At 52.1% G+C, this 12,811-nt stretch overlaps 1 protein-coding gene across 6 annotated transcripts in view; it reads left to right on the forward strand.

Annotated features, from left to right (window-relative positions):
* Ttc3 (tetratricopeptide repeat domain 3) overlaps positions 1-6,547 on the forward strand; it is a 131,939-nt gene extending 125,392 nt beyond the window's left edge. For all 6 annotated transcript variants that reach the window (XM_013504664.1, XM_013504667.1, XM_013504668.1 and 3 more), the window contains 4 exons: positions 839-965; positions 1,135-1,275; positions 4,130-4,222; positions 5,082-6,547. In XM_013504664.1, coding sequence (XP_013360118.1) covers positions 839-965; positions 1,135-1,275; positions 4,130-4,222; positions 5,082-5,159 — 439 coding nt within the window. In that variant the 3' untranslated portion in view covers positions 5,160-6,547. The remainder of the gene's footprint in view (positions 1-838; positions 966-1,134; positions 1,276-4,129; positions 4,223-5,081) is intronic.
* The last annotated feature ends 6,264 nt before the right edge of the window (positions 6,548-12,811 follow it).

The raw sequence follows: 12,811 nt of genomic DNA on the forward strand, positions 1-12,811 counted from the left end.
TCTACATAGGGGCCTGTTTTGCCCGCCCTAAGTTTGAGAAACATTGTAAATCTCTCAAGGGCTCTTATGCCACTTGTAAAAATATCAGATTTGTGATTACCAGAAGTACCTTGCAAATAAAATTGTTTGCAATCTTGATTAAATTTGTCAGAGATTTTAAAAAATCAGCTGGGTGTGGTGGCGCACACCTGTCATCCAGCACTCAGGAGGCTGAGGCAGGAGGATTGTTGTGAGTTCAAGACCAGCCTGGGCTACAAAGTGAGCTCAGGGCCAGCCTGAACTACATAGCGAGACCCTGACTCAAAAACACCAAAAAAAAAAAAAAGAGAGAGAAAAAGAAAAAAATCAAATAAATGTGTCTTAATTTCCTGAAAGCTGAAATAGTTGGGATATTAGTGGTATAGATAGCAGGTTCTGTTGACTGATGGTATAACTCTCATTTAATGATACTTACAAAATAGTCATGCTTTGAACTTTGTTAGATTTTTTTCTCAAGGGAGGAAGTCTGCAAAACTAGTTTGTTCTTGAGTAGACATTTTACTGATTTCAAATGAGAAGCAGATAGACCTAGCAGATACACTGTTGCTTTGGAATTTGATGTATATCTGTTTTTTAAAATAATACTGAAATTTTCATAATTACTGAGAATGATCTGTGTTAAAATAGTTTGCTTTTCACGGATGGTTTTTACTGTTGGCTTGTGGTCTACAATTTACTGACTTGTGTATATGTTTTCGTTACCAGGCTTGCGCTGGGGGGTACTATTAGCACACTGTATTTCTTAGCAGTAGACACTTTGATTTTTCTATTGTCACTTATTGCTCATGTTCCCTTTCAGCACTGAGCTTGCTGGTTTCATTAAAAAAGTTCGAAACAAGAACAAGAAGTCACTTGCAGGACTGAGCATTGGTGAGGTCGTCCAGAAAGTGACGGAACACATTTTAGATGAACAGAAAGGGAAGAAGGTATTTCCGAAAAGTTCCATGTCACCTTTATTCACTTACTGTTTAAAAAATACGAAAGCTTCACACTGAAATACAGAGAACCATTCACTAGAGATGGATGATGGTCCAGCTTATAGGTCACTAAGCTTTGCTTCCTTCTGCCTGATCCCCACTCTCCTTGTCTCTGTAGCCAAATCCAGGAAAGGACAAAGGGACACCCAGCGGCCGCTCTGCTGCTGCTGCGACCACATCTTCCCGGAGTCTACCTGCAATGCCCACTGGACTATCAACCACAATCAACGGACTGAAAACAGGAGCTGCCACTGCATGGGTAACTAACTGTGTAGCCCCCTTTCTCTGTACTAGACCTAGTGTATTTGCCCCTAAGATTAGAGTGAGCAGGTGGCGTTAGGACAGCGGTGAAGGGCTGAGAACCACGGGCCCGGAGCAGGGACCCCTGTGTGGTGTGGCCCGACTCTGCTCTCTGGGACCTGGCCTCTCTGCCCGCTCTTGTTTTCTTGCAGATGGTCATGTGTTGATTTTTTTGCGCCAAGTGCTGTATTTTGACTACATGGGAAGAACATTTCATGACTATTTTATTCTTTGGAATCACACACACTGAGTTGCTCGCTTAGCACCTGGAGCCCGTGCTGGCCGTGGGGTCGGGTGCCACTCCGCGTCCCTAGAGCACTTCAAGGGATCCAGGCATGGGCCGAATATGCCCAAAATTTCGCTGATTGACGTTATTTTCCTTTTAGACAGTAAAGGCTGTGTGGCGTGTGGCCTGAGTTGTCTCTGGGTGATAGTAAGGAAACGGAGGCGGGCCCGGCCTGTCCGCGTGTGCCTGGCTGCCGGAAGGCCGGAAGTGAACCCAAGCAGGCTGTGGGTGGTGGCTTTCCTGATCTCGCCGCACTGACCGGCCTGTGCCAGACGCTCCCTGGGAGCTGCACATGCGGCGGCGAGGGCGACAGCATCTGTGTGGCTCGGCCTGAGGCTGTCGGTTGGATTTTCCCACTGTGTGGATGCGGTGCCAGGGCCCTGGGCAGGGAAGGACCCACAGACCTCACGGCACTCCAGCTTCTCGAGCGTGCTCCGCATTGGCCTAAGCTCGTGGCGCGTCTGTGAGAGCTGCCTTTGTCCTCCTGTGCCCTGCTCCCTGTCTGTGCCCTCTGAGCCCCGTGCGCCCCGCACGCTCTCGGCTCCCAGAGCCTCCTCCCTGCCTGCAGCCGAGCAAGAGCCTCGCTGCCACACTGCCCCAGCCCCTGCCACCCGGGGCTTGGCAGGGTCCCTGTGCTCAGGGGCCTCCCGCCAGCAGGGTCATCAGGGTATTCACACTGCGGTGTCTGTGACTGACACCCACAAGTCCTGCTACGCAGGAGATGTTGGTAAGAAGATGTACAAACTTACTTAAACTTTACCAACTTTACATAAGGAAGAAAAATCACATATTCACACTGGGAGCTGATAATCATACGTAGTCTATAAAAAATTAAAAAGCAGCCTTTTCTTTTTAAATTACAAAAAATACTCAGAAAATACAAATAAAAAGGGCATTTAAATACCTTAAGCCAAGCACAGTGCACTGTATCGCAGCTACTCAGGAGACTGAGGCAGGAAGATTTAGAGTTTGAGGGTAGTCTAAGCAACACAGTAAGACTTCAGCACGATACAGTACAGTGCAATACGATACAAAAAGATCTAAAAGCCTCCACTCTGACCAGTATAATCACATTGGTATGTATTTTTATAAGCTCTTTTGTATATATGTATGAAGTCAGTCAAAATTGATAAGTTAGTCATATTTTCTATGTCCTTTGGAAGAGGATATTTCAGTTTTTTAAATTCTGGTTTGGTTTTTTTTCCTACTTAGAAATATATTGTAGCAGGACGTGGTGGCTCAGGCCTGTAATCCTAGTACTAGGGAGGCTGAGGCAGGCAGATCGCTGCAAGTTTGAGGCCAGCCTGGACTACAGAAGGAGACCCTGTCTCCAAACAAGCAAAGAAGCCATCTTTCCACCTTAGGGAACAGTCAAGTGAATTTACATTTTTGCATCTAAGCCTGCTGTGAGCTTTGCTGAGGAATTGCGAGAAGCCGCACCCTGCGCTCCCCAGGGCTGACCCCATCGTGTCTTCCTGACCCTCGAGCTCTGGGTAGCAGAGAGCAGCTGGGTTCCCCGCACTCAGTCAGGCCCAGTCAGTGCTCTGGGATAGAGGGTGAAATTCCACCCTGCGGCTCAGGGTCTGCCTGGCCTTAGGTGCAGCTGCAGCTCGGCCCGACACGCGTGCGCGCACACACACACAGCCTGGGAGGCGGAGGGGCCCGCATCGCACAGAGACCGCGCTCTGCGTGCAGGACGTGAGCCGTGGTGTCCACAGAGACGCTGGGGACGGTGAGGAGCAGGGTGAGCGCTCCCTTAACCAGGGCAGCCGTTACTGTTTCCGTTTCTCATCGCCTCTCTCCTCAGCATCTCTGTAGACACACTGTATTTTCTAAAAAATCGAATTCTGTGATAAATACTGCTTTGGCACCTGCCTTTATTCCGGAGATCCCTTGCAACCCGCTTTCTGGCCAGGGATTACGGATACCCGTAGTCTGTGGTGTGGCTGTGTTGTCATTTTAAACCCTGTTAGGTGGTTAGATGCATGATTGACTTGTAATGTGTAAGTGGTCCTGCTCTTGAGGTATGATAGGTGGTAAATAGGCATTGCAGGTGTGTTTCCTAGACCCTGTTAACCGTAAAAACGGTTTTCCTCTGAAAAAATTTTAACTTTAAAATCGATTGTTTGCTTTTTTTTTGGTACCAGGACTTGAACTCAGGACTTTGCACTTGCCAGGCAGGCGCTGTGCCGCTGAGTTACATCCCTGGCCCTGTTTGTTTGCTTTTTCTTTAAAAAAAAAAAAGATTTAAACAAGATTGTTAGCCAGGCACATCCCTGTATTCCCCCTGCGGAGGAGGCTGAGGCAAGGGGAGCGTGAGCGTGAGGCCAGCCTGGGGACTAGCACAGACCCCGTCTCAAAACCGACAGCAGAGTCAGGTTTCTTCAATCTGTCTGCCCAGCGCAGTTGGGAATCACTCGCCACCCTTCGTGGCAAAGATGTTTGAAGGTCATTCGTGTCATGAGCGGTGAAAAGCTTACGTCATTAACTAAAGAAAGTTGATCTTTACTTTCATTTGTTTCCACAGGCACCAAAGTCAAACGCGTGTCACATATGCCATGAGGTGTTCAAATCCAAAAACATCCGTGTGCTGAAATGTGGGCACAAGTTTCACAAAGGGGTAAGGGTTCTCTTTGCTCCCTTTACGTGGTGCCTGGTGTTTCCTGTGACCCCCGAGCCCGTGTTCCCCAAGAGCCCTGTGCTATGGACGGGCAGGGCGCCTCAGAGAGTCCTTCCTGCCATCGGCTGCACCGGTGACATTCGGAGCAGTGTTAGCTCCTTGAAAAGTGACTGCTTGGAGGACTGCGTAGATCAGCGGGGAGACAGTTTGCAGCTTAGCGCAGCGCAGAGGGTGGTTTCCACGTGAAGGAGGGGCGCTGAACCTCCTTGGGTCCCTCGCGCCCGGCCCTGAGGGATTCCCGGGTCGTGTGGCAGCCACCCGGCAGTTCTGGGTGCTGCGTGCTGCTGCGTGAAGGAGCGTCGGGTCTCACTGTCCCCGAGAGAGGGACATAGAGTGTTAGCTGGAAGGAACGGAGAAAGCTTGCAGTCTTGTCTGCATGGCCACTGCGCTCCTGCGGGGTGGGCGTCCTGTGCTGGGCCGCCAGCTTCCCGCACACAGGGCCTTGTGGCAGCGCATGGTCTGTTGGACATTCGAGAAGCCAGGGCCAGGGCGGGCAGAAGGGCGGACTGAGAACAAATGCCAGCCTACGCCCCACGGCGGGGAGCGGGGCTGTGGGAGAAGGCAGGGCCAGCCAGAAGCGGGTGAGAAGCCTCACGTCGTCACGGCCCTGTTCTGAAGGGGGATTAACTGCCCCCGGGGTCTCGTCCTGCTGCTGTCGTAGCATCCGAGTGTGGGCAGCAGCAGGCGTCCCCACGGTTGGTGGCGACGGTCACCGTGCCTGCCCAGGAGTCCGGCGGCACAGGGAACTGGGCCCCAGCGGTCCCGCAGGCGTGGACTGACTTGGTTTCCTCTTTTTCAGTGCTTTAAGCAGTGGCTTAAAGGGCATGGCATCTGCCCCACCTGCCGCAACGCTGCCCTCCAGAAGGAAGGACAGTGAGCGCCCGCGGCCGCCTCTGCCCGGGTGGCCGCCTCGCCCTCGCCAGCGCGTCCTCGCCTGTGCACGACACCAAGACGAGGCCAGCATCCTCTTGTCCTTCACAGCGGACGTTTTAAGACTGGCGTTGCGTGTCGCACAGCGCTGTGTGGAAAACTCTTGTGTGTTGCTGTTGAGTAATTTCCCCTCTGAGTAACCGCTTCTGTGGCAGCCGCGTCGTGGCGTGTGCAGCGTGTGTCACCTCACCCTCCCACCGTCGGGAAAATGCAGAGGGACCGGAGACGGGCTTCTCCGGGAAGATTGTCAGTGCCTCAGAAACTGCAAGAATGCCTGCCCCGGCCCAGTGCCCGAGCTTCCCTTTTTGTGTTTGAAAAGTCTTTCTAGTAGCTCTGTAAGCAAGGTAATAATGGCCTTTATATTGTTTTATGTGATGCAGTATTCCTGAAAATACGCCTATATTTCCCCTCGGAGTCTGCGTTTTTAAGATGGCTTAAGGCAGAGTGTAATAATTTGCAGTTAAAATACTGGCTGGTGTAGACCAAAAGATCCAGTCTCTTCATGAAATCCCAGTGCTTTTGTTGTTCTGTCATTTTCTTTCCCCCGTAGATCTTTTAGGTGTTCATTTTTCATGGGAGAAGTAATCTGATTTTTGAAAGTCGGTTACAGCTACGCCCCTTGTGTAGACCTAGCCCGACCTCCTCCCTCCAGTGGGGAGGTGTGCGCCTCCTACCGGCGCCTCGGGCGTTTCTGTGGAGGGCGCTCCCCTGTGCCCTTCCGCAGCAGTTGGCCTCTGCGGTCCAGGCGGTGAGCGTTCGGCTGTCTGCGCCCACCCAGTGCTGAGCACGCGTGGGTGCTGTGGGGCGCCAGTCACCTCGTTTCCCCCTGCTCTCACCCCAAAAAGCGAAACTTGTGTAATAGACAATCCGAGGCGTGTGTGTTACAACCGTCCCGAGTTCGACCTTCGTGTGGAGTAATGCATGCCGTCCTGTACCGTGGCCTGAGAACACCACCTGCTTTAGAAGCTACTTAGACACTGGATGTCTTTCGGTGACCCAAAGACAGTGTGAATACGGAAACATTCCATTTCTCTGAAACACGAAGGGTCACAAGATGTTTTCCACTGTGTTCTTTGTCCCACCGGCAACTCGGTGTGTCGGCGGAGTAGGTCACCTTCCTCCGCCTGTGTCCCCGCGAGCTGTGACGTCTTCGTGACTTGACCGTAGACACTCCTTACTCCCGGACGCTCCCGCGGTGGCTCCTCAAGCCTCATCTGCGTATTCGCTGTGCGCGCTCTGCTCTGTCAGGGCCAGTTGTGGCGCGCGTGCAGTGTGCTCTGCTTACCCGCAGCCTTGTGAACCTGCCTTACCTCTCAATAAAGCTCACCCAAAAGACCAGCGGCCGCTGTCGTGCTTGCAGGCTCCCGGCTAGCTGGAGAGTGCCTTCCGGCTGGACATGTCGGCCTGTGCCGCGCCACCTCGGGGCACTCTGGGCATCGGGGGCGGGGAGCGAGGCATCCCGTGCCCGCTGACGCTCGCCAGACCCAGCTTCGCAAGGTTGGCCTCTGAATCTGAATAGAACGCTCACACGGAGACGGGGGAGTTTACTCTTGGGTTAAACTCAGAGATTTTTGTCCCGGTGAATACATGTAAGGACACTAAAGATAGTTAAAAACGTCCCTACTGTTTGTTCAGGTCGTCAGAGAGTTTTCAGTACCTGATCTGGTAACATGAGCTCACAACAGGTATGACAAAGCAGGGCCGGCTGTTCCTGGAAGTGCTGGATTACGTTCTCTGCTCACGTGTGCACCACAAGTAACAGATGATCCAACACGGCTGAAGCGGTGGCCCAGCGGTGCCGTGGGTGGCTCCATTTTTAAGGTGATCTAAGACAGGGCATGCAGCACACCCACGCACAGCGAGCTGAGCGGGTGCAGGAGCCGTCTGCAGTGCTGTGACCTCCGGGGCCATGGAGAGTGCGGCGTGCCTTCTGTCGGTGAGGCGCTTGCTGTGGGCTGGGAAGGCGGGCAGGGTGGGTAGGCTCAGCATGAGGCCCCACGGCGTCTCCGGGGGCCCCGAGTGAAAGAAGCAGGAGAGGTGCTAAAGTGCAAGTCTGCGGCAGACGACAGGGAGGACATTATGCAGACTGCACTGTCACACCTGGTTCCTTCTCTCTTCCACCGACTTGGACGAAAAGACGTCCACGTCATAGAGCCGCCTGCCTGTGTGCTTTGAGACGGGTGGACGAAGCGCCTGTAGAAGCCACCCATTCAGCCAGCATGTGCTGTGCACCTACTGTGTGCACGGCGCCCGCTGCACACTCAGTGCTAGACAGAAGCCAGAGGCCCAAGAAACTGGCTTGCAGATGAACGGACAGCAGGTGGGTACATAATAACATGATCGGGCTGAGAAGGGCTCCAAAGGAGAAGCGAAGATGTTATATATAAAATAAATACATTATTTAAATATCGTACACAGCGCATACTAAGCGCTGAGCGCATTAACCCTTGATAAAGAGGAGCTGGTCACTTTGGGATTAAGGCCTGCAAGTACCCAGAGAGAACTGGGTCCTGCAGGAACGGTCCTATTAGATGAGGCGGTACTTCCTCCGCACAGCCTGGACAGGAATGAGGGCGCGCAGTGCAGAGAGCAAGAAAAATCAACTCTCCTCAAAGTCATGGTGATCTCAGCTTGATCCTGCGATCTCCCCAGTCACCGTGGGGTCCTGTGATTCTGCAGTGAAGGGTGGCTGCCCTTGGGCTCCTGAGTCACCTCCATTCAGGGAGTGTCCACCCAGGGTCCCTGCCTGGAGGGTTTGCCACACGCCTTGCCGGGGCCAGGCCTGGGAGGGAAGCCGCAGGGGTGCTCCGGGCTCCCAGACTCGGGTGGGATCCGTTGCCTCCCAGCACTGCCTCCACTTCGTTACTGTCTTTTCCTGTGTCCCTTTAAAAGGGGAAAAAATAGCGAAAGTGGAGAAAATGAGTACTAGTCAGCTGTAAAATCCTAATAATTATCACTCAGACCACTCAATCAGCACAGAAAAGATTTTTGCCTATAATAATAATTCTGGGTACCCACGGTGGGGGGACACCTTAACCTCCCTCCCATAGGCCGTGCAGGGTGGTCTTCAGCCCCCTACCCTCCCTTTCCTGGGCTGGTCTCTCCACTGTAGAAAGAGGAAGAGGAAATACTACAAAACACCAGTGAGTGTATTTGCAGAAGAAGACGGTACAAAGCCACCCTGAGGAGTGGGGGGGCCCTGAGTGCAGGGCAGTGGTGCTGTCATGGGGTAGTGAAGTCGGCCCCACCTCACCCCGTCCAGGTGGCTGCTCCTGACTGAGGACACCGCATTGCTGGGTCTGGAATGCAAGTCTTGGGAGTTGGTGTGCGAAGTCTTACCTGCCCTTCTTGGAACAGTTCTTACGAAGAGGAACTGGGCTAATCTCTGAGTGTACCTGGTCTAGGGGCTGCTGCAGACAGTCTAGGTTACCTTCCTTTTGTTCGAAGGGGAACCGTCTCCGCAGTATCCCTGCCTGTTGGGGTCCTATCCCTATAACAGGATAGGTTGACATGAGTTCTAAATGGATCATAGTGCTAAACGTAAAGAGTAAAATAATGCAGCTTCTACAATAAAACAATTTTTCTGCCCTTTGAAACAGTTTATGTAGGAAATAAAAAGCACTAACCATAAAAATAAAAAGCTGACAGATTTGCTGAGCGTAGTGGTATATGCTTATAATCTCAGCACTCCAGGAAGCCGAGGCAGGAGGATTCCAAGTTTGACTCCAGCCTGGGCAATTTAGCAACTCAGAAGAACCATGTCTCAAAAAAAAATTTTTTTTGTTGTTGTTAAAGGCTAAGGATATAGCTCAGTGCAAAGGCACTAGGTTTGATGCCCAGTACAAGTAAAAGCCGATATGCTGGCTTTCAGCTCAGTTAAGGGCTCTTAATCAAGTTGCCATTGAGAGTGAAGAGACAAGTCGTAAAGTGGGAGAAAGTGTGTGACACACACCTGCAAAGAAAAGATCGCCAGTGTGTTCAGAAGTAGGCGACAGTTTTCCCATTTTTGCAACATGGCGGGACCTTGTCTCAAATATATAAACAAAGGTGGGGCGAAGCCCAGTGCAAAGGCCCTGCGTTCCATCCCCCATGGGTGAGAGTCCATCAGTACCTGTCCCACAAACTCCCATAGGGTCCTATGCCAGCGATGGCCAGATCTGCTCACCATCCCCCGTCTCGGAGGTAAGTCCTCTAGAAGATCCCTGGCGCTGGCAGGGAGACACCCAGTGTGCAGTCTACGTGCCGCAGGCGAAGGGGTGGAGCGGTGGTTAGTGTTAGATTTTCAGGAACTGTGGAAACTCGCTCTTGAACACCACTGCCGCGAAATTTGAGTAATACAAACTTGAAAGCCATTCCTGACCCCTGCGCCCTTAGGGCTGTTGCGCGTCTGTGGGAAGACTGTCGTGGGTCCTGTGTGTCCCAACGCTTCACGCGGGTCACGTGGGACGCTCAGACTCAGCCTCGGAGGGAGAACTTGCACCACTGCCTTGGGCAGACACCGCGCCAGGGCCTCGCCGGCCTGGAGGCGCTGCAGGCTGGCGCTCTGTGCGGGAGGGAGGTCCGGCACCCTGGGGCCCTTTGCGCCCTCCTCTCACGTTTGCGATGACCGGCACCCAGCGCCCCCATCCGGGTTTCTGCTGATTGAGCTCCTTCCAGCAGCCCCTCCTGTCCTGGGCCCCTCAGTACGGTCCTGGCCGGGGCAAGGGAACGTCAGGGTACCCAGCAAGAAGCCACCGGGAGGATGACGCCAGGCCCGAGGTGACTCATCTGACCTCCCTTGGAATGGGCCCGTCTCTTGGCCACCACGCCAGGGGAGCCAGCCAAGCAGAGCTGGTGTGGGTTACCCGGCTAGGCGGCCTCGCACTTCAAAGAGAAACTGCTCTTTCCAGTGCCTGTCTGCGGGACAGAGGTACCATTGTCTCAGCAAATACCTTGGGGCTCAGCGAATAAACGCCATTCTGTTCTCTCAGGTCCCCTCCGCTCGCAGAAGTTCCATGTAGAAGCGTTTTGCCTCATTCCTCTCGACCTTTATTTCAGTCTCTATTTATTTGGGGTGACAGAAGGGTCTTAATATAGATCTCCCTGCCACCAGTTCCAAGAAACCTGCCACCAGCTCAAGCTCCGTGTCCTGAAATGCCACCACCCTGTCCCAGCGGCTGAGCCAACAGCCCTCAAAGCGCTGGGACAGACGGGCACCATGCCCCGGACCTGGCCGCTGCCCGGAGCCTGCAGGGTACTGGCGCTCACTGGGTCTCAGGGATTTTGCTTCCACATTCACAGCACCATAGCCTCTTGAAGACCAGAGAAAATCTGGAGCCGGGGAGGGCAAAGGAGGAGGTCAGAGCTCAGCCCCAGGGGGCCGGTGCCACCCTCTGATCTGGCGGGTGGCAGAATCGGGGTCCCCAGGGCACAGGCCCTGGCTTGGGGTGGGTGATGTGCCAGGGCCGAGACCACACCCGCCAGGCAGGCAGCTCCTTAACCTTGAGCGCTGCTGGTGGCCTTAGGTTCAAGGGCCCAGGTTCAGGAACCTGGCGGGGGGCATCTCGGACCCACGCACAGTGTTATTACACTGACCCCTCTGTGTGTCTGCCTGCAGCCCTTGTTCCCGGCAGCTGGATGTCCTGGCCTGAGTCAGGCCCCCGGTAGGTTGGCAGTCATCCCTGAACTCACTGTCACCCTGCTCCCGCCACCCCATCAGGCAGCAGTCCGCCCCTGTCCCCTCACACCTGGTCCCACCTGCGCTCTTCCCATGCACCATCCTAGCTGCCCAGGCACCCTGCTACACCCTGCTCCCTGCAGGCTGGTGCTCTTCAGGGGCTGTGGAACCTCTTGGGGCGTTGGTTTTTGCATTTATACATTGGAGATTAAGCCTAGTGTGGTGGCGCACCCCTGTGACCCCAGCACTCAAAAGGTGGCTGAGGCAGGAGGATTGCTATGGGTTTAGGACAGGCAGAGCTACAATAGTGAGTTCAAAGACCACCTGAACTACATAGTGAAACCCTGTCTCAACAGAACGGGAAAGAAAAAAGGAAGGAAAGAAGGAAAAAAAGAAAAAGGGAAGGAAGGAAGGAAGAAAGGAAATAGTAGTAGTTGCTCAGTGAATACTTGGCAGAACCCTAAGGCTCCAGGAGAAAAGCCACGTATACAAAGCCAAGGCGGCCTCTGAACAGAGGCTGACCCCATCCGACTTCCTCCTGCACAGCCTGGGCTCTGGCCTTCCGCTCCCCCGGCGCCCAGCGTGATTTCTCCCAGGGGCCACATCAGAGGCTGCATCAAGTGTTCACAATGTGGAGTCCGTGCACCTGAGATTCATTTTACAGGAGCAGAAACAAACCAAGAAGATTCAGTCACCTCCCCAGCTCACGTAAGGGAAAAGAGCCACGTTCCCGGCTCCCGCCATTCCTCTGCCGGCCACCGCACCCTCTACATTGTGCCAGGCTGGGGGGTATGTGACGGTGTCTCGTGAGGGTTTGAGGTGACATTTCCTTAGGAACTAAGGACAGCGTTTCTCCTTGCACTTACTTGCACTCCGTGTATCATCTTGGCGGAAATGCCTGCTTAATCTTCGATCCGTCTAAGCAATCAGGTTCTTATAATTGAGTCGTAATAGTATTTATATATTCTAGACACAAGCCATTTGTTGGATATATGTTTTGCAATTTTTCTTCAAGTCTGTGGCATGAATTTCCATGTTCTTGACAGTATGTTTAATAGTTTTTTAAATGATTTAATTGATATATAATTGTACATATTTATAGCGCATGATATTTTGATATATGCTTACATTGTGTGATGATCATACAGGGTGATTAACACATCCATTGCTTCAGACGTTTATCATCTCTTTATGTTGGGAACCTTCAAAATCCTCTTTCAGCTATTTTCAAATATACTATAACTTATCATTAATTAGTTACCCTACTGAGCTACGTAGCTTAAATCCTCCTACTAACTATATTCTTGTAATTGTTCATCAGCCTTTCTCTGCAGTCTTTTGAAGTTTTGAAGAAATCAGTTTTTTTAACTTTTGAAGGAAATATTTTTCTATTATTATTATTATTATTATTATTATTGGTGCGGGGATGATCGCACCCAGAGCCTTATACACGCTAGGCAAACACTCTACCACTGAACTACACCCTCAGCCCACGTTATCAATTTTGATAAAGTTCAATTTAGTAATTTTCCTTTTTCATACTTTGTGTCTTCTTTAAAGAAGTCTGCTGAGCTGAGCTCAGTAGCAATCCCAGCTACTTGGGATTAATCCCAGACTTACCTAAGGCAGGAGGATTGCAAGTTCGTGGTCAGCCTGGGCAATGCAGTGGGACTCTGTCTCAGAATTTAAAGTATAAAATAGAAGGGCTAGGGATGTACTTTAGTGATATGGTGCTTACTGAGCAGGCGTGAGCTTTGGGTTCCAGCCTCAGTAGCACACACACACACACACACACACACACACACACACACACACACACACACACAATCTGCAAAGCCACCTAGGTCAGTAAGACTTTCTTCTCAAAGTTTTATAGTTTTTGCTCTCACATTAGGTCTAGTTCATTTTTGTGTGTGCTATATCGTGAAGATAGAGGTTCATTT

Source organism: Chinchilla lanigera, unplaced genomic scaffold, assembly GCF_000276665.1.
Source record: "Chinchilla lanigera isolate Chin_1 unplaced genomic scaffold, ChiLan1.0 scaffold00006, whole genome shotgun sequence".
Classification (NCBI taxonomy): domain Eukaryota; kingdom Metazoa; phylum Chordata; class Mammalia; order Rodentia; family Chinchillidae; genus Chinchilla; species Chinchilla lanigera.